Source organism: Ciconia boyciana, chromosome 3 (assembly GCF_034638445.1).
Source record: "Ciconia boyciana chromosome 3, ASM3463844v1, whole genome shotgun sequence".
In the NCBI taxonomy this organism is placed as follows: Eukaryota; Metazoa; Chordata; class Aves; order Ciconiiformes; family Ciconiidae; genus Ciconia; species Ciconia boyciana.
In genome coordinates this window covers 95,044,984-95,069,924 of record NC_132936.1, presented here as the reverse complement: position 1 = coordinate 95,069,924, position 24,941 = coordinate 95,044,984, and the positions used below count along the sequence as shown (strand labels likewise).

Below are 24,941 nucleotides of genomic sequence, written 5' to 3'. Positions count from 1 at the left end.
AATAGAGAGAATATAGACATTTCTAATATAGAAAATTCAACTTTCTTTTAAAAAGAACCTCCTTCTAGGAGGGTTTCCTAGAAGAATTCCCTTTTTTCAATATAGATATTTTTATTTTTTCAGATACAAATGAATCACTGTGAAAAGGAATTTCAGTATTCCAATCCTAAAATACTGAAATATAAATATGGGTAATTAACATATGAAAAACCACAGAAAAAATGTTATTTTAAAGCTAGTGCAATTAGTACAAGTAAATCTAAATTATAATTTATCAGCTTCCAAATAACACATCTGCACTGTAGAACTGAAGTGGCAAGGAAACAAACAATTTTTTAATGTAGATATACAACTGAAATAATAAATTCTTAAACTGTTGCCCTTTCTTGAGAAGTGAACTGTAACCTCATCTAAGCTCTCTATAGTTTCTCTCAGGAGGGAACTTCACACATTCGCAAATTCAAGATGCTCTTTTCAACATATCATTCAAGAGATATTTTTATGATACCACACGCAAAGTATTTACATACCCTTTTTAGCTTTCAGTGTTTTCCTCCACAGTGTCGAAAAGATTCCATCTGTCCAATCATTAGTTGCAGCATCTAGTTTTCCAAACATCTGAGGAGCAGTAATAGCTTTGGGGTTCATACGCATTTCTCTATGAGGTTGGCCACATTCTGTCAGTGCTCTCATTAATATAGTTATGACCATTGTTTTTCCAGATCCGCTAGGTCCAAGTGTCATCAACCCATGACGTACTAGAGAAGTTTCATACAACTATTAAAAAAATTAAAATATTTTAAGAAATATATGCTTTTGGAGGATTTTTGCTTGCATTTAAGACATTTGATAGTCAGTGATTATAAATGTATTAGACATACAAATTATATGCTCAGAATTGAAATCAGCATGCATTTGCTGATTTTTAGTGTTTTGTAGAATAGTACCTACCTTCACATCCTAATCTCCTAAGCACCAAGCAAGTTTACTATAAAACAGTTTACAGAACTAAATCTTGCCTAAACTTTTCAAAGCAACTGAAAATAATTTTACCAGATTTTAAAAAGTATTTTCTGTATTATTCAAAAGGAAAAGTGAATAGGACTAAAACATTAATGCAACAGAAGAATGGCTAATCACAACAGTGCTAAAATACCTGAGTATATGAAATAAACATAGGGACTGCACTTCCTACAGGATTGCGGATGGGTTTAGGTTCAGGACAGTTCTTAATTGAATTTTCTGTTTTTCTTTTAATATTAGCTTTAGGCTTGCTATGGAAGTGGCAGGGTCTGCCTACACAAGTATCTCCTTTTGGAGCAACTGAAAGGAACAAAAAAGTGGTAGACCTCCTGGGTGACAGAACCTTGTAAAGAGAAGCATATATAGCTGCTTCCTCTGCAACCTGAATAAAGGCTTGTATCAGTTGAGGAGGAAGATCTACAGGCACCACAAATCTAAACTAAGATCAAGTCCACCATGAACTTGACAATTTCAAACTTCTTATTCCCAGTGGAAGATGGAATTTGTTAAGGCACAAGCAATCTTCTTATGACCAGTTTGGCAACCAGAAATATTAAGCAATGAATAAAACAGTGAACATGACTTTAAGCAGAATGGTCAAAAGTGTTTTCTCCCATGCAAAAATTCTGCTGATCATCAGTGTGAAGCTGTGTGAAGGACAATATAGCCTGCAGAATGTGGAGCAAAACCTTCTGTAAATTAGGTGGAGTCTGAGCAGAGCCATAAATATACCCCTGGTTTGATGACAGAGACATGATATTTTAGTTGCTGTGAAGTAACATAAGGCAGAATGTTGCACTTTGTAGCATACTGTAATGAATTGTATCTTTTGCTCTCATTCAACAAATCACATGGCAATTTTGTTTTTTAAGCTAGACCAGTATGGAAATTTTCAGAAGTCTGGTAATAAGCACAAAGGTCAGAGTGCCTTTCTTGGTTTACATCTAGTTTCTTTTAAGTTCTAAGTTCACTTAGTTCGTCAGAGCCAATGATGTAGTTTCTAATTTAAGACTGTACAGCCAATGAACAAGCCTAGCACTTCAAGGCCTGTAGTTTCAGAAAGTCTCTATTCTGAGATTGTATTTCAAGAAGATGCAAACATATTTCTATAGGGTAAAACGTTCTTACGTGTCAGTTGTTGTAGCTATACTCTCATCTTGGCAATCAGCAAAATTACAAATAAATGCTTCTAGAGCAATATAGTTTTCAGCCATTAGAAATGGTAAACATTATTAGTCTTAACCATTAACAGTGTTTAACAATTATCAAAAAAAGTAGGGACACGTAAAATATGAGAATTAGAAGACAGCATTTAAGCACCTTTTTTCCTTCATATTAAATAACTACATATTTATTAATCAACAACATGTCATAAAAATTATCCCACACTAAACACAAATTTCCATAATCCAAAATTACAGTTTAATCATTAAGTCATTAGTTTACTAAACATAATGTCTTACAAATATTCTGAAGGCAAAATAATTTCTTGCAACACCTTAACAATTTTCTCTCTTTTGCTTTTCAATTGGAACACTCCAGCTCTAAAGATCTTGCAACATGAGGTAAACAAAACATACTATACTCCTGGCAAGCTGCCAGCACACAGGGTCTATTTCTCCATTCCTCAAGTGCCAAGAACCAAGTACTCTTCATGTCAAAACTAAGCAAATTTTTGTTTTATGTAAACAACATAATTTGCAACAACCTTTTGCTGCACAGTCTGTCATTCAGATCCTATGTATTTTCTTACTCATTTTTACTAAAACTCTTGCATGCAGGTAACAGTGATACATATTCCACTTACATGGGGTCTTTCCACAGTATTCAGGTGGTTAATGCACTTCAGAAGGATGCTAGCTTTGAACACTACAGATACAAATTGACTGTAGCTGGGCTTGTTCACATTCTTTGTAGTCTAGAAAGCCTCTAAATCTCTTTATAGCTTTAATCTTTCAATCACACATGTCCTTGAGAGAAACAACTCCCTTTATATGACAGTGTCATTCTTGTTACTGACACTATTTTTGGTTCTTTCATTCTATAGTACCTACATGCATGTTCACTTGCATTCTTAACCTTGTTACAGGTTTCCATAAGCTTGTCATAGCATATGCTAAGACATATATGCTCTATATATTCTTATACTTTAACTCTTTCAACTCAATACAGATAAGCTCAATGATTACCCAACCAGTGTATAGGTTCTCAAAACTTATGTGAGAAAAACCTTTGTTTCCTACAATGTCTGGTCAAACTCATCATGAAGACTCTTCTTCATTACAGAAACATATTTAAGTCAGAAATACATACCTCTTACACTTTACTTTGCCCTTATAAAGGTCTTTTAGCTCTCTCCTCCTCCTCAGCAGGAGTTGTGTCCTGGATATGTTTCTTCTCATTCTTTATTTACTGCTTTGGCCTTCAAAATGCCTCCCAATCCTTCTTATGCTCTACTGTCCCTACTCTAGTCTAAGAAACTCATGTTCAGAGACCCATGTAGGTGCCTTGCTGCTTCATTCAGATAACTTAGATGCACTACCATATCTGGGAAAGGCTGAGTTAATAGCATGCTTTAAGGTTTTTTTTTTTTTCCTTCTTCTGAATAATTTAAAGAAATAAAAACATAAGTCCCTTGCATTGGTCTTCCTTAGTGTGGTTTACACACAACCTTCGGTTTTTCCTATATTAGAAGCATAGGTCCTTGAGTGAGACAGTGGCGGTTTAGCTACTAACATGGTGTTCTGACTCCTGTTTGTTAAAAATGTTTTGGAAACAAGAGTTTTACCTGAACAAGCTTAAGATTCCATGGTGGATGGTTAATCAATCCTGCCTCTTCAACCTGATTCGCTACTGCAGCCTGAAGCTCAGCATAGGTACTACTGTCCAACTGTAACCCCGGAAAGAGACCATTGATAAGACTGAGAAACAAAGGCTCATCTTCATCTATCTGAAACAAAACAGTTATTGAGGGCTTAAAGCACAGTTATCCAAAGAATGTTCTCAAACCAAAATTAATCTCTATTTAAAAATAATAAACAGTTAGAATATATTTTCTAAATACAGATGCTTATCTTCATGAACATAGCCAGCCAACAGGACAGCTCACTACAAAAACAGCATTTTGAAAATGTCATCCATATGCCATGTGAGAAATAAATTCAAAATTGAAAGAAATTTCCCACTGAGTAGACACTGGAATCTATTTGTAAAATTGATTTGTAAAACACTTGCAGCATATATTGGAAAGAACATCCTATCTGGAAATAAATCTTTAAAAGTCTAATTTAATGGATACTCAAATTATTCAGTTTACATATGGTACAGTAGTCAGTCTGTACACAAGTCAGTACATAAAATGTCATACCCACAGCTAATCCACTATTAACCTATTTGAACCTTTGCACCCTGAGCACTGTTTCCAAGTCTAATAAACTCTCATTGCTGTTTAATGATAACATGATGATCACCGTGTTTTAATTTTTAAAGAAAACGATGTTTGAGATTTTTTCTCATCTTCTACAAACCCCCATGAATTATCTAGTAGACTTGCCTATATATGGTGCTAAATATTAAATTAAATTCTTACCAGTTTAGAAAGATTCATATCTCTTAGCCCTCTCATAACAATACTTAATTCGCTTTCATTTGGCCTGGCCCTTTTTTGAGATCCAAGAGTTCTCAGTACTGAAAGGATATTCCTCAGACCAAAGTCATAATGCACCTAGAGAGTGGAAAAATGCTTATGCATCAGTAACAAGTTCTCTAGCTTTACTTCATCAGTATATCAAACCTTACTTGCATAGTGTATAGTATAGTTGCCCTGCCTGGAAAAGGTAGCTAAAACAGGAATTGCTGCTGTTGTTTAGGAATTATTCTATTAAAATAAATGAAGGATAAGAAGGCTATTTTCAGGAAAGAGGGGGGGGCAGGTTATAAGGTTTTTATTTTCTAATTTAAATTAAATTGACTTCACCACTTATAATGTCATATAGCAATTATTTTGTAGCTCCCTATAGAAGGGGTCTAAAAAAATGATAGTTCCATTCCAGACTGGGTCTATCCAACCAAGGCAGCATAAAGCCAAGACCTCAGATCAAAGCAGTGCTATGGGGAGAAGGGCAACTTAAATCAAACTTCAGACATTCCTCCTGTGGTTTCCAATTTCCAACTACCTGCTCTAGCCCTAGATAATTCCTACAGAAAAATGACATCACCAGGTTAATTTTTACCTGGCTGCCATGTTTAGGCAGAGAACCTTATGCACTTGCAACTACAAACTATCATTCTTTAACAATTAAACAAAGGTGTGTATGCAACTACATATACATGAATTAACATGGTTATTTGTTAAAAAATTTTGTAGATATATTTGTTTGAATTATATTTAAACTACGTCAATATTTTGTAAAAAGCATAAAAGTGATACTTAAAAACAATCTGCATAAACCAAAACCTAAGGGGTTGTATCGTGTAAATATGAAGACAAAGAGAAAGGGAACACATAACACTACCTGCTTAGTGAGCTGCTCCTCGCAAAGTTTATAAAGAACAAAGAATTTCTGAGACAAGATCACATTATCAATAAATCCATAACTTGCAAGCTTAACTCTTATAATTATCTGAAATACAATTTTTTTTTAGAAATTCCATTAGTCTTTCTGAAGATAGGTAAGCAAAGTAAAATACATTTTTTCTTTCAGTTCCATCAGTAATTGTACCTGTCTATCTGGAACCATCATTGCAACAGTTCTAAACTGAATTTTGAGATTTTCTGGTAGTTCTTGACGTCCAGCATATCCAGGATTCTATATAAGGAAACATAATGCATTATTATTTACAACAGTTAAAATAACATCCTTTTTATTGCTCAATAAAAGTAAATTTATACATAAATACCTAGATCTGTTCAGAGCTAGAACTCTTGTCTACTAATCATTAAAATGTGAAGAAAAAACTTCAACCATAACTATGAATTTAATAACCTATGCATAATTGCCAGAGTAATAACTGAATTTCTTTATCATAACAAGCCAGCAATCAGAATTTTAAAATTTCATGCAATACAATCTAGTTGGTTGATTAGCGTATTCCCAAAATGAATAAAGTTTTCATTACCATTTTGCAGAAGAGGTAGGTTTTGTAACATATTAAAAATTCAGTGTCTAGCAAGAGCCAAAACAACAATAATAATAATAAAAGGATAACAAGCAGCCTACAGTGAAGAAATATTAGGATGCCCTTCTCTATTTCTTGTGTCTAAAAGGCTAACCTTAAAGTACAGAATCTCACTGAATGTTTAATAGTTTGTGAGTGAATCCTATCCGCTGAAGTAAGAATCATATAAGAAACTGTAATTATCTTTTAGTGATAGAACTGATTTTAATAATGGCTCAAGAATACACAGGAAATATTTTGTAATGACACAGTAAAAATAACACAGTCAACAAAATTAAAACATGAAAACTTTACAACAAAATCATATGAAAGAAAATTTTAATGACCAAGAACGTCTGACTAATAGATTTCTGGAAACTTGCTGCAAACATAAGGAATAACTCTAACATCAAACAGGTGACATTTAAGAAATTAGAAGGAGTCAAAAGATATTTATGACCTCCTCAGTTATTATCCTGCACTCAAACATGCAGATGAAGATTTTAATTTCCCATAAAGTCATCTTGGTTTGCCATCTGCCTTGGCATTAGGAAACATAAGCTATAAAATTCCCTGCCCATGAGATTACAGGAATTAGTGCTCTGAAGCCTCAGGAACACTATGGCAGCAAGACAGCGTACTCTGAAAGTTAATATTCTAAATCCAGGAGTTTGTGTTTCTCCCTTCGGTAATGGTTGGTAACTGGTGTAAATTTATACATACTGCCTTTCATGTCTTTTTTGTGTAGATTATCCATTCAGCTGTGGGACTTGACTTAACTTTGATCTATGTATACTGCAAGTCTTTTTCACAAGTAGTCATTATAAGAAAGGGAACAATACATCTCAGATACCACCCATAAAAGCTTCATGATACAAGCAGCACAGTTCTGTCATAATGCCCATACTGATTCCAGGATAGATGCACAGAGCAGAATGGGCCCCTTTGCCACAGAAGGCCAGAAGTCGACATCCAGCATTGTATTTATCAGTTTAGACACATCCTGTATCAACAAATGAAAGGATCTGATAATTTTTTGCACAGGTTTTGAAGAGACCTGTTGTCACCACAGTACAAGGAGAGTGGCTTATTCCAGAATCATACTTGTCTTCTGTAAATCAGCTTGAAGAATTCTTTTTATATATCCATGTAAAGTACCCATTAGACAAGACATATGTCTTCGAAAAATGTCTTTCCTGTATCTCCTGCTTTAAGTGAATGTTCTTTTGTTTTCCTGCAGTATCTTTCTCACTAATACTGCTAAGGCATTTCAAGCTAAGGTAGTAAAGAATATTAGTGTTTCATTCCTCTCGGTGAGCACGAGAATTCTGGAAGTTTGGCCAAACTCTTAGTCTACATAATGAATTGCAATACAGTAATGCAGGGACATAATTATGAACCTTTTCAATAATCTTAAAGTAAAAACGAAGGGATGCAATTCATGAATAATCAGATTATTTATGTGTTCCAGTAGTTTAGTCTAATTCTATAGCAACAGCATCACTTAATAAAATCGGTTATTTTCACCTTGCCATTTAATTAACTTGTTTACAGTATAATTTGTCACTTCTCTGGAATTATTACTACATTTACCATTGTTAGGAAAATTCCAAACTCTGGATTTAAATCTACAGTGTCTCCATCAGAAAAAATGAACTGCTTTTTTCTTTCTTTTCTTGCAGTTAAAATAATATAGATTTGTTGTGCTGCTACTGACAAGACAGGCAACTCAATTCGGTTGAATTCATCAAAACATCCCCAAGATCCAGACTGTGCAAGACCTAAAACAGGAACAGAAAAATTATTATCTCTTGTTTTTCATGCATATTTGAGACATCTGAACTAGATGACTTTTCCTTCAAATAATTAAATAAGATTAGTTTTATTTATTGCCCTGTGGCCAAGGCCTATCTTCCTCCAATCCACCTATTTCCATATTGATCTGAATTAATATTAGTTGACGTATACAAAATGCTTAAAAGTGAATCAAAATCAGAAAAAATCTTTTGGTATCTTGGGGCATTTGGCAGACCTTTCTTCCAGATCTTTCTGTGAATGTAGCCTTTTATTGTAAAGCAGCAATTCAATTATTTGCAAAAAGCTGTATTGTTAATCTAAAAAAATAAAAATAAGTGACTTAGAGCTAGAAAAGACTAACTAGCTAAATGTTACAACAAAAAAATCTCAAGGTTTTTATTTTCATTTGGGTCTTCCAGCCTTCTGGCTGAAATCTAAATGCTTTTAGATTACTTTTTACTTGCCTCTTATAAATCATAAAGATTGAAATTAATAATTGAAATTATTTTTGCACTAACTAGGGTTTTAAATAAAACTCTGAATCTCATAAGACAGAAAATATTAATCTTAAAGCATATGTATCTATGCATAAGCATTACCATTTTAAGTCCATACTAAATTACAAGTTTTTCATGTAATGGTATGGATATTAACAACATGCAAAGAGTGGACAATGCTCTGTGTGAACTTCTCTATGAAAGAAAGAGAGGAAGACAGAGAAAGGAAATTAAATGGAAAGAGAAATCTAGAAGTACTATATTAATAACAGTAACATTTTCATAAAGGATTATTTTCACAGTTGCCTAATTTCAGTTTGGAAAAGTAACATGTATTTAGTAGTAACTAGGAGAATTGTTGTTCCTTTAGCAACTTCTTATGAGAAAACCTGTAGCAGCATTTTTTCCAAATGATATTAAAGTACCAGTAGGCAGTAATTTTCTTTCATGTATACTGAAAGACAGCTATTTAAAAGTGAAAAACGTATCCAATGCATTCAGGGTATGTTATTGTTACACAGTTAAGGCTAAATCACTTTAAAGGGATTCTATCATGTACTCAAAGATTTTTTTTTAAATTCGAATAGCTTGACTTTGAAAGGGGCAATATGTTTATAAACCCTCAGCTTTAGGCACTTTTATGCCACAATTATTTTCTTGCTTAAAAAAAGTAAGATAAAAAAATAATTAATAGTTTCACCCCTTGCTTCTCAATACATACAATACCATAACTTTGAAAAATGAGCTGACAGAAACCTCATGAAGTTCAAGTCCTTTATCTGGAGCAGAATAACTCCATGCAGCAGTACAGGCTTGGTGCTGACTAGCCACAAAGCAGTTTTGCAGAAAATGGCCTGTTGTCCTGCTTAACAACTAATTGAGCATGAATCAGAATTATGCCCTTGTAGCAAAGGAAACCAGCTGCACATTGGGCAAGAGTGTAGCCAGCAGGTTGAGGAAAATCATTGGTTGCCTCTACTCCTCACTTGTGAGATAGCAGCTGGAGTACTGTGTCCAGTTTGGGGCTTACCAATAGAGAAGAGATATTGATATACTTGCATGAGACCAGCAGATAGCTGCCATGATTAGTGGCTGGAGGACATGACACAGAGGGAGAAGCTGAGACAATGCGATTTGTTGAGCCTGAAGAGAAAGCTAAGGGGAAAGCCTATTGCTATTCATAACTAGCTAATAGGAGGCACTGAGAAATTGGAGCCAGGCTCTTCTCAGAGGTGCAGTGGAAGAAGAGGAGACAATGGACACAGGTTTCAATGTGGGAAATTCCAAGTCAATGGAAGTATAAAAAAATGTTACCATGAGGATGGTCAAACACCTGAACAGGGGCCCAGAGGTGGTGTGGAACATCCACCGCTGGAGATACTCAAAACCCAACATGAATAAGGTCCTGAGCAACCTGCTCTAACTGCACCTGCTAAATGACCTGTGGAGGTCTCTTCTATCCTACATGAAGAAGTCTTACCTTTGAAAATCCTACCCAAACCTCTGAAGTCCATTTGATCAGAGCAGTTAAAGACTACTACATATTTTCCCAGAGCCTTTCCCATGTCTTTCGTCGTTTCTGTTTTACCAGTTCCAGCTGGTCCTGCTGGAGCTCCTCCCATGTTCATTCCCAAAGCCTGCGCTAAAGTTATATAGCACCTATAAATGTTAATTCATATTAATTTATTAAATCATATGAAAGATATAAATGTATATATATAAGATAACAATGAGTTATGCAACAGATTCTACAGCTCTTATGTTGAAACATTACTTCTTCATAAAGCAGTTCCACTGATTTTCAGGAGTGCAGGAAATTCAGAGAGGTAAAAGTCACAAAATACAGCATTTAAACATTACTTATAAAAGCAAAAAAAAAAAAAGTATCTGGTGTTAATCTAGTTTGTTACAAACTGCAAATATTAGATGAGCTAAAAAATTAATGCACACCACTTAAAGGAATTTAATTGTCATTAACTCTTTTTGCAGTTATAAACAGACTCTGCTGTTGAATTCTGCCACCTCATCATATTCTGCAGTATCTTAATCTGTATATATTTCATTAGGTTAGGTTACCTTTGTCTAAATCCTCAAGTGTGAAAGAATATGGCCACTTACACAATTATGGGTAAAAAATCTTTACAATTCTAAGAAAAAAACCCTAAGGTTTACCTTTTTTTTTTTTAACTCTTAAAAAGTTTAGACCAATGTTTTATATATTTGAGTATTTATATTTTATATATATGAGTCTTAGTTACAATTTTCATTCATGGTAAGGTATGGAAGAGTAATGCTAAGGGAATTAAATGACAAAGTTCCTATATAAATGATGGGGTATCTTCACTGTCAAATCACCTCAACATACTCTGAGAGCATTTCTAACTAAAGTATTTCTGATTTAATCCATAACTGAACAGAGTTTAATAACTAACTACTTCGTACAGTTTAGCTTGAATCACTATAATGTATTATGCCAAACTTGCACTGCAGGGACCTTGATGTTTTCTAACCAATAAGAAACTTTAAAGTGACATAAGGGTTTTATTTCTACAGTTCTATTGGGGTCAAGGCAAATTTTGGGGTACAATTTAACATTTTGCATCAAAAACACTTGATCATTGAGGGCAGTACAGTTCACCGCAGAAATGTACTGAACTTTCCATATTGTCACAATAGCAGTTCTACCTCTTCTGGAGAAATAAAGGTGTTCAAAAAGATGTACAGACCCATACTCCACATAGGTAGCAAAGTGAACGATTGTAGGTTGTAAGTTATTTTTGGTTCTTGAGGGGATCTTTTTGCAAGTGAAGTATCTTTTGGCCTTCTATTTTCTCATTCGGTCAAAAGTGACATCTCAAGAAAGGAATAAATGGAGGAAGAATTTTGACAAAAAAAGAAGCCAAGAAATTCCCAAGAGGAAAAAAGAAAAATAGTTCTCGTTGTTAAGCCACACTTGAAACAAAATTAATGGTCGTTTGCTTGCCTGGCTACAGAAGAACGGCAAGTGAGTGCATACAGCTGGGACTTTGTCAACATCTAGATTCTTATGGACAAATCTAAACTGTTTCCCAGTACTAATAAGATGACAGACACTGACTGGTTGTCTTAGACTTTCAAAGACATTGGTAGCCACAAAAACTTTATTGAATCCCTTATTACAGAATTTGAAATATTTGACCTAATCTTTTCTTCAGTATAGAAATACTGCTAAACTATACATTGCTATATAACCTTAAAATGATTCATTTCTGTTACTAAATCTTTTTTTTTAAGACTGGGCAGTGATAAAACTTTTCCACTAATTACTAAGTGTACAAATTAGTGAGACTCTATTTTACCTTTCCTAAAAGAGTATGATTAAGCAAATGTATAAGAAGATTTTCATGAATGACCTAGCCCACACAAGACTTAATTCACAATGTACCTCTCTGAAGATACAGGTTAAATAAACACTACATATATTAAAAGTATTAATTATGTATAATTGTTTTTCTAACCTGTCTGTAAGAGGTGTTATAACCAGACGATCAGTGCAACCCAGAAATTCATTTTGGTAAACAAAATCAACATCTGTAATGGACACCAAGACTTGATCGAAATCCTCCTTAAAGTAGAACCTAGACTGCTTTAACCATTCAAAATCAGTTGGTGATTTGATGTGCATTTTTACCTTAAAAGAAAGTAAATAAATGTATATGTTATAACTGAGCATCCACATTTATTGTCTTTGATAACTGTGATAAAATGCTTATTTCTATGAGAATAATGAGTGATTACTCAGGTTAAAGTTCCTATGTAAGTAAACTGAAATACATATAAGCATCACATAATATGTTCAGATATATCCTAAACTGATATTAAAAAATGTCCTGATCATTTAACCTGATCATTACAACATCTGCATTAATCAAATAAATCTTAAATTGCTTTGGTAGTGCAGCTCACCCTCCAAGTGAAATTAGCAAACACCGCACTGCTAAATCCACCAAACACATTGGAACAAAGGTCATGATGAAGGAAGGATTTGACTGAGGCGTGGAAGGCAAATTGTGTAGAATCTAATAAGCTTGTGTCATCAGCAGTAAAAACATGTGAGAGATGTAGTGTTGAGGGATGGGATTTCTCAAAGAATAAAGGAATGTAAAAAATTTAGCACAGTCTAAAAAGTTCAAGTATAGGATTGGCGTTATCTGTTGATTTTAGTAGCGTTTTTTGTTTCTTTGTCTTCTATGTATTCTCCTTAAGAACCAGAAAGAGAATCCCAGTAGCCTACTCTCCAAGGCAGTAGGAGAGAAAGCAAGAAGAAACTAGGAGATATGGAAGATGTTGCTTTCATTGCTGTAACTCTAGAATGGGTGGAGCTAAAGTACAGCCTAGTGCCAACTACTGAGATTCTGTAACAAGCCATGAGGAAATTATTTATGATGATAAAACTACAACACCCCCAGCAGACTCAACTTTTTTAGTTATGCAAGTAACACAACAGTTTTTCAAAGAAAGGACATACTAAAAGGTTTTTGTCTATCAAAAGAATTCTGTAGGAAGAAGTGGAAAATTGAAATATTCTAAGAAAAGTGTAAAAATTTGGAGCAAATATTTAGATGACAGAACTGATGGATTTTATTCTAGTTTTTAAAAAATGTACTATTTTTACTACAATGGGATTATGGACATCTCTGTCTTACAAACGCATACACATGTGTAACTGTAGCTACCACACAAGAAAAACTATTACGACCGAAAATGCATTTAATTGTCAGAAATCAAAATCTGTACCTTACCAAATCATCAAAAATATCACGCTGATGCACATGAATGGTAATAAGCGTTTCAAATTTCACTCTGTCAAACTTGGAAAGATCATGTGTGGTCTGGCTAATCAACATATTCAGAATCTCCAGAAATCTCCCATTGGTTACTTGCATGATTCTTCTGTCCTCTTTAGCATTCTGTAGAGCTTCTTCTGAATCATGTGTCCACAACATTTGAATTCCCAGTAATCCAACCTCCAAATTTAATATGTGAAAAAAATACAAAAGAATCACTTGTTGAACACTAGCCTTATTATAGAATCCTTAGATGTAACAGGAACAACAAATTATGATGTAGAGAGTCACAAATTATCACTACATCCAGCATGATGCTATCTCACCAGGATACTGTGCCTGAGTTAACTGGCTCTGCTGTGGTACTGGAAACTCCTGAAAAAACATTTAAAACTTTTATGAAAATTTTTCACATACTGAGATACACACAAATTAAGGATGATTCTCAGTTTCGCTTATGTTGTGGTTTAGCCCCAGTCAGCAACTAAGCACCACGCAGCTGTTCACTCACCCTCCCCACCCCAGTGGGAAGAGGGAGAGAATCTGAAGAACAAAAGTAAGAAAACTCATGGGTTGAGATAAGAACAGTTTAATAATTGAAATAAAATATAATAATAATAATAATAATAATAATAATAATAATAATAATAATAATAATAATAATAATAAAAAATTTATAATGAAAAGGAAAACAACGAGAGAGAGAGAGACAAAACCCAGGAACAAATAAGTGATGCAACCACTCACCACTCACTGACCGCTGCCCAGCCAGTCCCCAAGCAGCGATCACTGCTCCCTGGCCAACTCCCCCCCTGTTTATATACTGAGCATGATGTCATATGGTATGGAATAGCCCTTTGACCAGTTTGGCTATGCCCCCTCCCAGCTTCTTGTGCACCTGGCAGAGCATGGGAAGATGAAAAGTCCTCGACTAGTGTAAGCGTTACTGAGCAACAACTGAAACATCAGTGTGTTATCAACATTATTCTCATACTAAATCCAAAACACAGCGCTGAAACCAGGACAACTTACAAACCCTTAGTGTAGTCCAGTATCACAAACATAAACAGGTCTTAAACTGTGGGGAGAGGTTGTTCTGAAAATTTCCCATTGCCAATTCGTAGCTAATTAAAGAAAGTAAAAAAAAAAATATGCTGTGCATTTCTACTGAACATGGGATGGATTGCTATCTTTCTAACATGCTGTCATGACTGGAGTACAGCCTAGAGCACATTGAATTACAAGTTATTTTGCTTCCAAATAAATCTAGAGAGTTATAGGATGTTGCGTGTAAACTACAGTCTCAGATTGATTTTGATTTACAGTATCAGGCACACCCATGACAGAACAGGATAGACAAGAACTGTAACAATACCTTTTTTCCCCCACATTTCTACATTCACAAAGCACCAAGACCTAAAAATTTCACTAACCCACTCTTTCTACTTGTCTATCTCCCTACACCTGTAGTGAGTTCATGGATACAGAGACTGTGTAGCAGGAAATATCACACCATTTTAGAATCATTAGGCTATTATCAGTACACTCTAACCCAAATTTATTTTAGAATGACCAATTAGAGGAAAAAAAATATCTTTGGATGTGACTTTTTCGTGCTACCTATAACAGAAGCTTCTGAGACAGAAGAAAGGCAGTTTAAAGGAAAGAAAATATTTCAAATATTTGTCAGGAATTTGCCCAATTTCTTCTCTGTCCTATAACACAGCTTTTCTTTCTCTGTACTTTGAATTTCTTGGCCAAAGACCATTTTCTTTTTCTGCCCCGGCCCCTGCCCCTTCTAACACAAATAATTCTTTGAATATAAAAACATTTGGATTAGCAAGACATTGGAAAGAAGATCTTTGCAGATGGTAATGAAGCCACTTCAAAATGTCTGACATGCAAACAAGAGAGACAGTCCTTACCTGTTTAAAGAAAAGTAGACTTTTTAAAATAGACACTGCTGAGATAATACATAATTACATCATAAATATGTTAAGATAATTCTATTAAATATTTAAGTGTACTGAATTTTTTTTTTAAATTAGCAATGGATTGGCCAGTTTTAATATATGCAGAATTTCTGTTAAAATATTACACCCAGAGCTGTATTAGTTAGCAAATTACAGAGTCAGAATTTGTACAGGATGGGAATTAATTCATTACTTGTTAATGAAATTTATGAATTATCAGTAAGATGGAAGAGTCTCTAGGCAAACTAGAATCCTTCAAGATAAGCTTCTACTAGGACTGCATTATCATAGTGACAAATATATGAACTATGAGGTAAATCTTGTAAATTATGAGATAAATAATCATAATCATAGCTCTTGCAATCTTAAATTATGAGAGAGAAATCAATCTGTACATGAAATTTTATTTGCATCTGAAAGGGGTTCAATATCCATCACAGAAAATATAAGCTCTACTTTATATTCTCCAAGAAAAAAGTCATTTTAAAGTAGATTACAAGAAAAATATTATGCTATATATAGGGTACCAAAATTGAAGTCATTAAGGATTGCCTTCTACTGAGTAGATCCATATCCTTGTTTCCTCTATGAAAACTTCCTCATATAGACAATCCCGTATGCTCTTTACATCCCACCCCCCCCCCGCACACACAACCCAGACGACACACACAAATCCACATCCTGTAATCTCACCTGTGCTGGGAAGTGATTAAGAAAATTCAGCAACTGATATCCTGGGTCACTCATTTGGTAATATGCTGCCCTTATTATGCCATGCAATGAAATCTGCTGCACACGCAATAAATCCTGCAACCAAAGTTCTACTGGTCCTTTTGCAATCACTGGAGTGTCCAACTGAAAAATTAATAAAAGTAAAAGGTACAAAATAGAACATAGTTACCAAACTTCTGTTCAAGAATGTTAGTTACTGAATACTTACTAAATATCTATTCAAGACAACTACAGATTTAATTTCAATAAACTTACTAGAAATTTATTTAATGAAAACATATAGTTTTGTTACACCAATCCTTGAAATGTTCATTTGTAATTAACAATAATTCAATTCAATATATACTTATATGTTCAATAACAAAATGATTTCTCTATTAACAACATTTCTGTGGGGAAAAAAAAAAAAAAGAAATTCAGATAATTACTGGAATTTTTTCTCCTTCCCTTGATATGACTGCCAGTATGCGATCATAATCCTTTGGGTGAAAGTCTACTTCATTTATATTGTCAGATATGGAAGGCAGATGTGGCTGTAAGGATAATTCAGAAGTCATTCAATGTAAATATATAACATTAGCAACCAGGAAAAAAAAATCAAGTAAGGTTATCCTGCAAAGGTTCATCTGAACCTACAGATGAATTTCAGGTCATCTGTAGGTAATAATTACAGAAATGGTTGTGTAGGATTTTATCTCCATTTGCTGTTTTTTTACATTTTCCAGAGGTGATCTAGCAGAACAGAGATCAGCTATTGTGTGACATCAATTATCTTATCTCAATCAACCCTCAGTAACAATCCAGACTAGTTGGACTATAAACCTTCAGTAACAATCCAGACTAGCTGGACGAATTTTGCAATGTGCAAAGCAGGAAAGTCTCACAGGGTCCCTTCTGCTAGTTTAGTTGTGAAAGGAACCACCAGCAAATCATTTGATGAGACCATATTCTAGTGTTCTGAATTCTGAAGATTTTTTTTAAATTACAGGTATCCATTTCATATTTTGTTAAAGACTAAAGAGCAAAACCAAAAGATTTTTCTCAAGTAAAGTTTATAAGAAGAAAATAGTTACATTTTAATTTATTAAATGCTTTTCCATATTCTAATGTTTTTTGTCATAAGCAGAAAAAAATCACTAAGGTTGTACCTGAATTGTATGAGAATCACTTGCTTGTCCAAGGATTTCAAGAAGGGCAGGATCAGAAACAAAAAAGAATCTAGGAAACAGTAGTCTCTTCTTCTCCAAGTATCTTTAAAATAGAACAAGATTTTTATTAGAATATTTCAGCTCTTCAATTTTTTCTACCTATGAGTGAAAGTAAGACTGAAATACTATTAATATTTCATATAAACTATTTACAAAATAATAATGCATTAAAAATCAAACAATTCATACCCTGTAAGTGATTTCTGACATACTTCCAACTGTTCATGTAAATGAGGGAGAAGTTGCTCCATAGTCTCATCTCCAACACAGCAGTGAATTACATTTGGGTTTTCATGAGCTCGTTGCATTATTCTTATCCATGATTTGTCAATATTCTGAAAACGCTTTGCTTCCTATATATAGCAAAAACATAAGTACTTTCACAGTATAATCTGTTGGAAATTATTACACAGATAGCTTTTAATACACAATAATAGGCAACCATTGTAAAGTTTACCTGGGGTAACTGTTTTGCAATATCTCCCCCTACAAAAACAGCTTCAAGATAAATCCAGAGGTTCTGCACAACCAGCCATTCTTCAATTATGTCTGTAGAGCTGCTTAGTTTATAAATCCAGCTCTGAATTTCCTTTTTAAATGGTGTATTGTATCTAAAAAAGAATGAGAAGCAGAAATTATTTAATTCTAACTAAAGCTATTATAAAATACAGTGGTGAAAAAAACCCCAAACAACACTTGTTTCACTGTATTGGGTTTGCACGGCAAGGTTTTGGTAGTGGGGGTGCTACAGGGGTAGTTTCTGTGAGAAGCTGCTAGAAGCTTCCTCCATGTCCAATAGAGCCAATGGCAGCCGGCTCCAAGATGTTCCCGCTGCTGGCCAAGACTGAGCCGATCAGTGCTGCTGGTAGCACCTCTGTGACAAGATATTTAAGAAGGGGCGGGGGGGGGAACCTGTTCAACAGCAATTGCAGCCAGAGAGAGGAATGAGAATATGAGAGAAACAACTCTGTAGACACACCAAGGTCAGTGAAGGAGGTGGTGGAGGAGGTGCTCCAGGTGCCAGAGTAGAGATTCCCCTGCAGCCTGAGGTGAAGACCATGGTGAGGCAGGCTGTCCCCCTGCAGCTCATGGAGGTTAATGGTGAAGCAGATGTCCACCTGCAGCCTGTGGATTACCCCACGCTAGAGCAGAGGGATGTCCAAAGGGGGCTGTGACCCTATGGGAAGCCTGTGCTGGAACAGGCTTCTGGCAGGACCTGTGAACCCGTGGAGAGAGGAGCCCACACTGGAGCAGGTTTGCTGGCAGGACTTGTGACCCTGCAGGAGACCCATGCTGGAGCAGTCTGTTCCTGAAGGACTGCACCCTGCGGAAGGGACCCATGCTGGAGCAGTTAGTAAAGAACTGTAGCCCGTGGGAAGGACTCATGTTGGAGAAGTTCATGGAGGACTGTCTCCGTGGGAAGGACCCCACGATGGAGCAGGGGAAGAGTGTAAGGAGTCCTCCCACCAAGGAGGAAGGAGTGGCACAGACAACATGTGATGACCTGACCGCAACCCCCATTCCCTGTCCCCCTGTGCCACTGCAGTGGAGGAGGTAGAGAAAATTGGGAGTAAAGTTAAGCCCGGGAAGAAGGGAGGAGTGGGGGGAAAGTGTTTTTAAGATTTGGTTTTATTTCTCATTATCCCACTCTGATTTGATTGGTAATAAGTTAAATTAATTTTCCCCAAGTCGAGTCTGTTTTACCCGTGATGGTAATTGGTGAGTGATCTCCCTGTCCTCATCTCGACCCACGAGCCTTTTGTTGTATTTTCTCTCAACTGTCCAGCTGAGGAGGGGAGTGATAGAGCGGCTTTGGTGGGCACTTGGCATCCAGCCAGGGTCAACCCACCACATTCACTTAGAGGAAGAAGAATCTTGTGGAAAGTTTCTACCAGCTTGATTACATTCAAATATATTGAGACAATAGTTTGCTACTAATACATCACAGTCTTCCACTTGAGGAAGTTTTTCATTAGACATTGTAACATTCTTTTTAATTAAAAAAAATAATATTCCATTCAAATTTACTGCTGATTTAGCCTAATGACAGTACAGTTCCTATCTCAGTGTGTTTCTGAAAATACCATACACAATCAATTGAAAAGTACCTATTGGTCAGTAGAGAGCCAAGAATCATTAAACTGTCCTCCATCAACGTTATAATTTCTGACGATTCAGTTCCCTTTAACAGTAATTCTCCTCTCCCTTTGAATGATGAAAAGCTCAGAACTTGGCTTCCCCAAATGTCAGCTATTTGAGACAGTTTGGCTTCTATATCCTTTTCCTTTGTAGCTGATATGCATATATCCTGCAAAGAACGAACCATTTTTTAGAATCTTCATTCTTCAGAAGTACACATCTAGTACTAGAATAGTTAAAAACGATATATGAAATTTTATAAAATAGTATAGAAATGTGTCACACACGCAGAGATCACACTACTAATTTTACTCACTTAAATTACATGTATGGATAGCTGAAAAGTGCACACTTAGAAATGTGTGGATATACCATTTCTGTAGCTTCACATTTTGTTAATTTTGTGTAACAAGATTTCTGAATCATCATTTCTACATGGTTTAGGGTAGTGATGTAGACTCATCACCAGATGAACACTCAATCTTATCACATTCCAATTTATAGAATCGCAGAATCTAAGAATAGTTTAGGTTGGAAAGGTCATCAGGTCCAACAATCTATTCAAATCAGAGCTTAATTCTAAATTAAGCAGATCACCTTGGAATGCTTCCATATAAATCAAGTATGAATATAACAATAGCTTTTGCATGCATGTTTACCCTATAAAACTTGCAAACTCCATTGAGAGTTTTTTCAGGTTGTGTGGGGGATCTTTTGAAATTGTATGGTTTAGAAGAAGCCGTAAAGATCTAGAAAAGTATTCATATTTAATATTAATAAGCATGGAGACATCCTCTAAAATTTCTGATTTATTTACAAATCTTTAAAGCAACCACAGAATTAAAAAAGTAGGTAACCATGATCATTTGAAGTTTTCTTTGCTTTTTTTCCTGTTTAAAAAGAGCTAAGAAAAACATAGAAAATAGGGCCAGGAAGAATGTGAAGAGATTATCTAGAAATAAGCCTCCAAAGATTCCAGCTGCTACCTCTGTCTTTGTTCATATGGATAAGAACTTCTGAATAAAGTATAAATTATTTTAAACTAGTGTGGACTGATTGAGAGTCAAGGACTTTAACGAGATAAAAAATATTTTTTAAAAAGGTGATCATTTTATAAGTAATCGTATTATTTTTGCTGACTATAAAATGAACAAGGAGGGAAAAAATGTATGTACCTACCTCGATATCATCTTTATGTTTCAGAATTGGTGCTTCCATGATGTTTCGAAGGCAAAAGGAATCAGATTCTATATCAAATTGATGTCCTGTTGTTTCAGCAATACGATTCCAGTGTCTTTGCTTCATTGCTTTGTTGGTCATCATTTCCAACAAAGGACAAGACTCACTAAAATCATCAATTTTTTTCTTGAGATCTAAAAACGCTTGCCAGTGTTGGAGTCCTTTAGGTAGTCTACGGCACCTGCAGTTGAGTTAAATTGATACAGTAGTAAATGCCTCTTTTGTCAAACTAGGAATTGTTTAAACATTTTAAAAACAGACAAGGAGATACGAATTAGCTTGTATTGAAGTTAACATTTTCTATGTAAAATTCCAGTTTGTGTCGATTAGTCTACCTTTTTAGGAAAAACTAATGCAAATGCCCTACTAACAAATCATAATATTTAACAGTTTTAACCACTGATATGTTCTTTGCAAATAAACAGAAATATTGCAGTTTGCATTAAAACATAGCTTATCTGCTGCTTATCATCACAAACTCTTTATTGGCAAACAAAAAACAAAGCAAATATAGTTAAATTTCATATATGTAATCCTTGTACAAATATAATATTTACTTCAATTTACAATACCACTAATACACATGGCACATATTAACATACCACTTCAGAGACAGACGTGAAAATCAGAAAGGTACGACCGCCTCCTCTACTTTTGGTTAGTGTTCCTGAAACTATTCACTAAGAAAATGAAAATTACATACTTCTAATGTGGAAAACCCCCAGTAAAACAGTTAAATGAGCATTCACTTCTTTGACCACACTTTTACAGAGTCTGCACACTAAGAATTAAGCAGTTGACCCACCACAGGAATGTCCGAATGTAAATGATAAAGTATATCCTTAGCAGGAAAAGTAATAAAGCCTGGATCATATTTCCCTTGGTTTTGCATCCTTTGTCACTTATGTCCCTACCTCCCACTGATATTATTTCATATGTTCTGTAATCAGGTACAATACAGGAGTCTGTGTCTGGTTTAGAACTACGTTGGTGCTGTGTGGTTGCCAGTACATTCATGTTGATTAGCTCCCTGGTTGCTGTCAAACAGAATGTTTAATACCTGCCTGCCTTTCCCTGAGGGGGAAAAGTGTTTTGTGTCTGGTTTTGGACTACTGTGAAGTTTTGGGTTTTATAAAACTCTTATGCGCTTAAGGTTATTTTGTGAGAAATCTGCCTTGTTGAAAGTTGAAACTAGCCAATAGATGAAAAAAAAGGTATTCAAGAATGCTGAAAAAGAGGAGCACAGACATGGTCAGACAGTGACATCACAGATCACCTTTTTCCTTAGAAAACCAGGCAAAACGTCTGAATATTTTATAAATTTCTCTGCAGCCATTCTTTTCATTCATTAGTAAAGAGTTAATGTCAGGTTCAGTGATTTGGGACACAGGAATCAGATACAGCAGAGAGGCAGATTTTGAATGACATGCTGCAGGTTCTAGAGCTGGGAGCCCTGTTACCTTTATTGAGTCTTGTGAACCAGGAGATACTGTTTTACACAAAGAGAAGATACTGACAGTTAGGTGTCTGTCAACATCTTGCTTCTTTGAGAGACTCTTAATCCCTGAAATTCTAACAGCATATGTAACCTCAAATTTGGGAAAGAAAAATACTTTTTGGCACATATTTCCTTGAAAAGTTATTAGTCTCTGATTAATGTTTCCCACTTAGAAATTCAGAAATAATGCAAAACTAAGACACAACCTTCAACTCTGACTGTCAAAAATGCAATTTCAAAACTACAGAAATTCTTCACTTACCAATTTTATACCTTATAATGACATATTTGATATATCAGTTAACCTTCAGGAAAACATATATTTACTAGACTACCATGACACCCTGGACTAGAAGCCAATAACAAACAAAAAAAATGTTTCAAGTAAAAAATTCCACATTCTGTAGTACAGATCCTCTCCCCCTAGTTTAGGAAGGTTATGCTACTATTTTTGGGTTACCCAAACCCATCAGTGTGATAAGCCATGAAAAACTGTCAAAGTAATGCCCACAGGTAAGATATGTTGACAAAACGGAGAATGGAAGGAAATGATGGGTAAATAGGTGGGATGTGTACTTAACAGACTAAGAAAGAACTACTTATACTGAAGGTTTTTCTCTTCGCTGAAGTTACAAAAGTAATTGCCCTTTTATACATTTCTACTTAAACTACCTTAAAAGAATGTTGGTTTCAGAGAGTAATATAATTTAGCTCTTGTGGAGCTCTGTATTTAAGCAATTAGATTTGAACATTATCTAAGATTGATTTAAAGCTGTTTTAATAGGCCTGCACTGCTCTAACTGTAATACAGATATACTCTAATACACCAAATACTGACACAAGTACAAATGTACATCAATTAGTCATGCCTTTGTTTTGGAAATTAATAATGAAAGATTCTGGAATATTGTTCTAATAGGAGAACTGGGGGTGCAAAAAAAGTGCCAAGAAAGCTGGAGTTGTTTTAGGATGGAGCTTGCCAAGCTTATAACAGGACTCTATTAGGTAGCAGGAGAGTTGGGGACTGCACTCAATGCAGTTATTCTGTTGTAAAATAATCCTTGTCCTAGTCTTCTATATTACATTTATTCCCAAAATAATATATGTACTTCCGAAAATATTAAAAATAGAGTTAAATTAAAAGGTTAGAAAATACTTCTGAATCAAACTAATTACATCTAATCCTCTCAAGAGTGTCAAAACCATTTTAAGGTTTTAGCATTACCGCAATATTTGTAACATTTTTACAAACACATACTATTTAAGACACTCAGCATTGTTAATATATTTGAAATAGCAGAAATGTTTTTAAAAAAGGATAAAATATTGTAAAAGACTCAGAAATGTTTTTCTTGTATTCAGGACTTAAAATCAATGGGCTAATCCTCCTAGTTGAAGAACTTACATTTTACAAATACACTTTCAGCTCTCCTAACCTCTTGGTTGGTTTAGCTAAGGAGATTGACTCTTCAACTGATTGCATGCCCTTCGATTACCAAAACTACAGGTAAAAGGCTGGTTAACTAGAAGTATAGTGTTATTCCACTCTTCCTTTAAGAATCTTATTACTTTATGATAAACCTTACTCATGAAAGTTTTGTATTTAAATATATCAAATAGCTTTACTGAAGTAATCTAAATTTTAATGCATTTAACATCAGTTATAATTCATATTATGAACATACCTGTTTTGAAAATCCAGAAGTTCAGCATTAATTTTTTCAATATCTACATCTGTCCAAAGTATCTCATAATAACCACTGATATTGTTTATTACAGTATCATATAATCCATACAATTTCTGAAGCAAGCCTAACTCCTTCCTGGGAAAAAAACAATCATACCAATAATTTCAATCAGCTATTTGGATATCTCACAATAGTTAAATACATGGTATATTTAATATTATTACAAAAAAATGATGTAGATCAATTAGATTATGTTTCTTAATGTAGAAAAGAACACTTCATGAATAAAATCCACAAAAAAGAGCAGACAGTTGGTGCTAAGGACCTAATATTCACACTAAACATATCTGGGGGAAGTTTTGCTTTAGTCTAGTTCTATAAAACTTCCATCCAAAAGGAACCTAGCTTACGTACACTGAGCTGGCTCTGCAGTGCAGAGCAGAGCATGGCAAGTGGGGACAATTAGTCAATTTACTTCGGAAGCACTCTCTGAATCTGAATTAAAATGCTGATCTAAAAACAGCCAGAAAGGGTCAGATCCTCATCTGGTGTGAATCATCATCAAACCACTGAAATGGCTAGTGCGGAAACTTCAGAATCTGATTCTAATTTGTACAGCTACTCAAAAAAATTTAGACTTTCATAAACGCTCTAGTTATATTTTTCATATATGATGATACACTGACCTTTCCTTGCCTTTTTCTTGTTCACTCTTTGTACCGTATCTCAATACATAATACTATATTTACTCATCTACTTATATATAAGAGTATATATATATTTTTTTTCTACAACATGGTATTCTGCTCCTTTATATACTATTTACATATAGTAAAATAATCTGTTATGGTTCTGTTAACATAATAAATAAATACAATTATTTTTTATTGGCAAGTTCATTAGACCTCTAAAATTTTCATTGATTTTTTTATTATTATTTAATTTAAGGCAATGGAAACTTTCCATATTTTAATATTTCCCTCTTTGGTGTATCCTAAGCCTTTCTAACACACTTAATAAACACCTAAAACATCTGTATTTCCACAGTTACCTGACTTTATGCAAAACTTCATAGTCTGTGACAGGCAATCCAAACAACTGTTCACCAGATGAGTATCTGATAAACTTTCTCCACAGCTCATCAAAGTTAGCCTGATAAAATTA

General features: G+C 34.7%; 1 protein-coding gene across 1 annotated transcript in view; it reads right to left on the bottom strand.

Moving 5' to 3' along the window:
• DNAH8 (dynein axonemal heavy chain 8) overlaps window positions 1-24,941 on the bottom strand; it is a 147,717-nt gene that overhangs the window by 73,268 nt on the left and 49,508 nt on the right. Inside the window, exons 32-49 of the mRNA XM_072858185.1 lie at window positions 24,829-24,929; window positions 23,775-23,912; window positions 20,532-20,772; window positions 19,322-19,521; window positions 17,671-17,824; window positions 17,403-17,566; window positions 17,154-17,256; window positions 16,434-16,538; window positions 15,967-16,128; window positions 13,256-13,480; window positions 11,972-12,144; window positions 9,955-10,133; window positions 7,774-7,961; window positions 5,745-5,831; window positions 5,538-5,645; window positions 4,613-4,747; window positions 3,812-3,973; window positions 531-777 (exon numbers count right to left, since the gene is read on the bottom strand). Of these exons, the coding sequence (XP_072714286.1) occupies window positions 531-777; window positions 3,812-3,973; window positions 4,613-4,747; window positions 5,538-5,645; window positions 5,745-5,831; window positions 7,774-7,961; window positions 9,955-10,133; window positions 11,972-12,144; window positions 13,256-13,480; window positions 15,967-16,128; window positions 16,434-16,538; window positions 17,154-17,256; window positions 17,403-17,566; window positions 17,671-17,824; window positions 19,322-19,521; window positions 20,532-20,772; window positions 23,775-23,912; window positions 24,829-24,929 (2,872 nt within the window). The remainder of the gene's footprint in view (window positions 1-530; window positions 778-3,811; window positions 3,974-4,612; window positions 4,748-5,537; window positions 5,646-5,744; window positions 5,832-7,773; window positions 7,962-9,954; window positions 10,134-11,971; window positions 12,145-13,255; window positions 13,481-15,966; window positions 16,129-16,433; window positions 16,539-17,153; window positions 17,257-17,402; window positions 17,567-17,670; window positions 17,825-19,321; window positions 19,522-20,531; window positions 20,773-23,774; window positions 23,913-24,828; window positions 24,930-24,941) is intronic.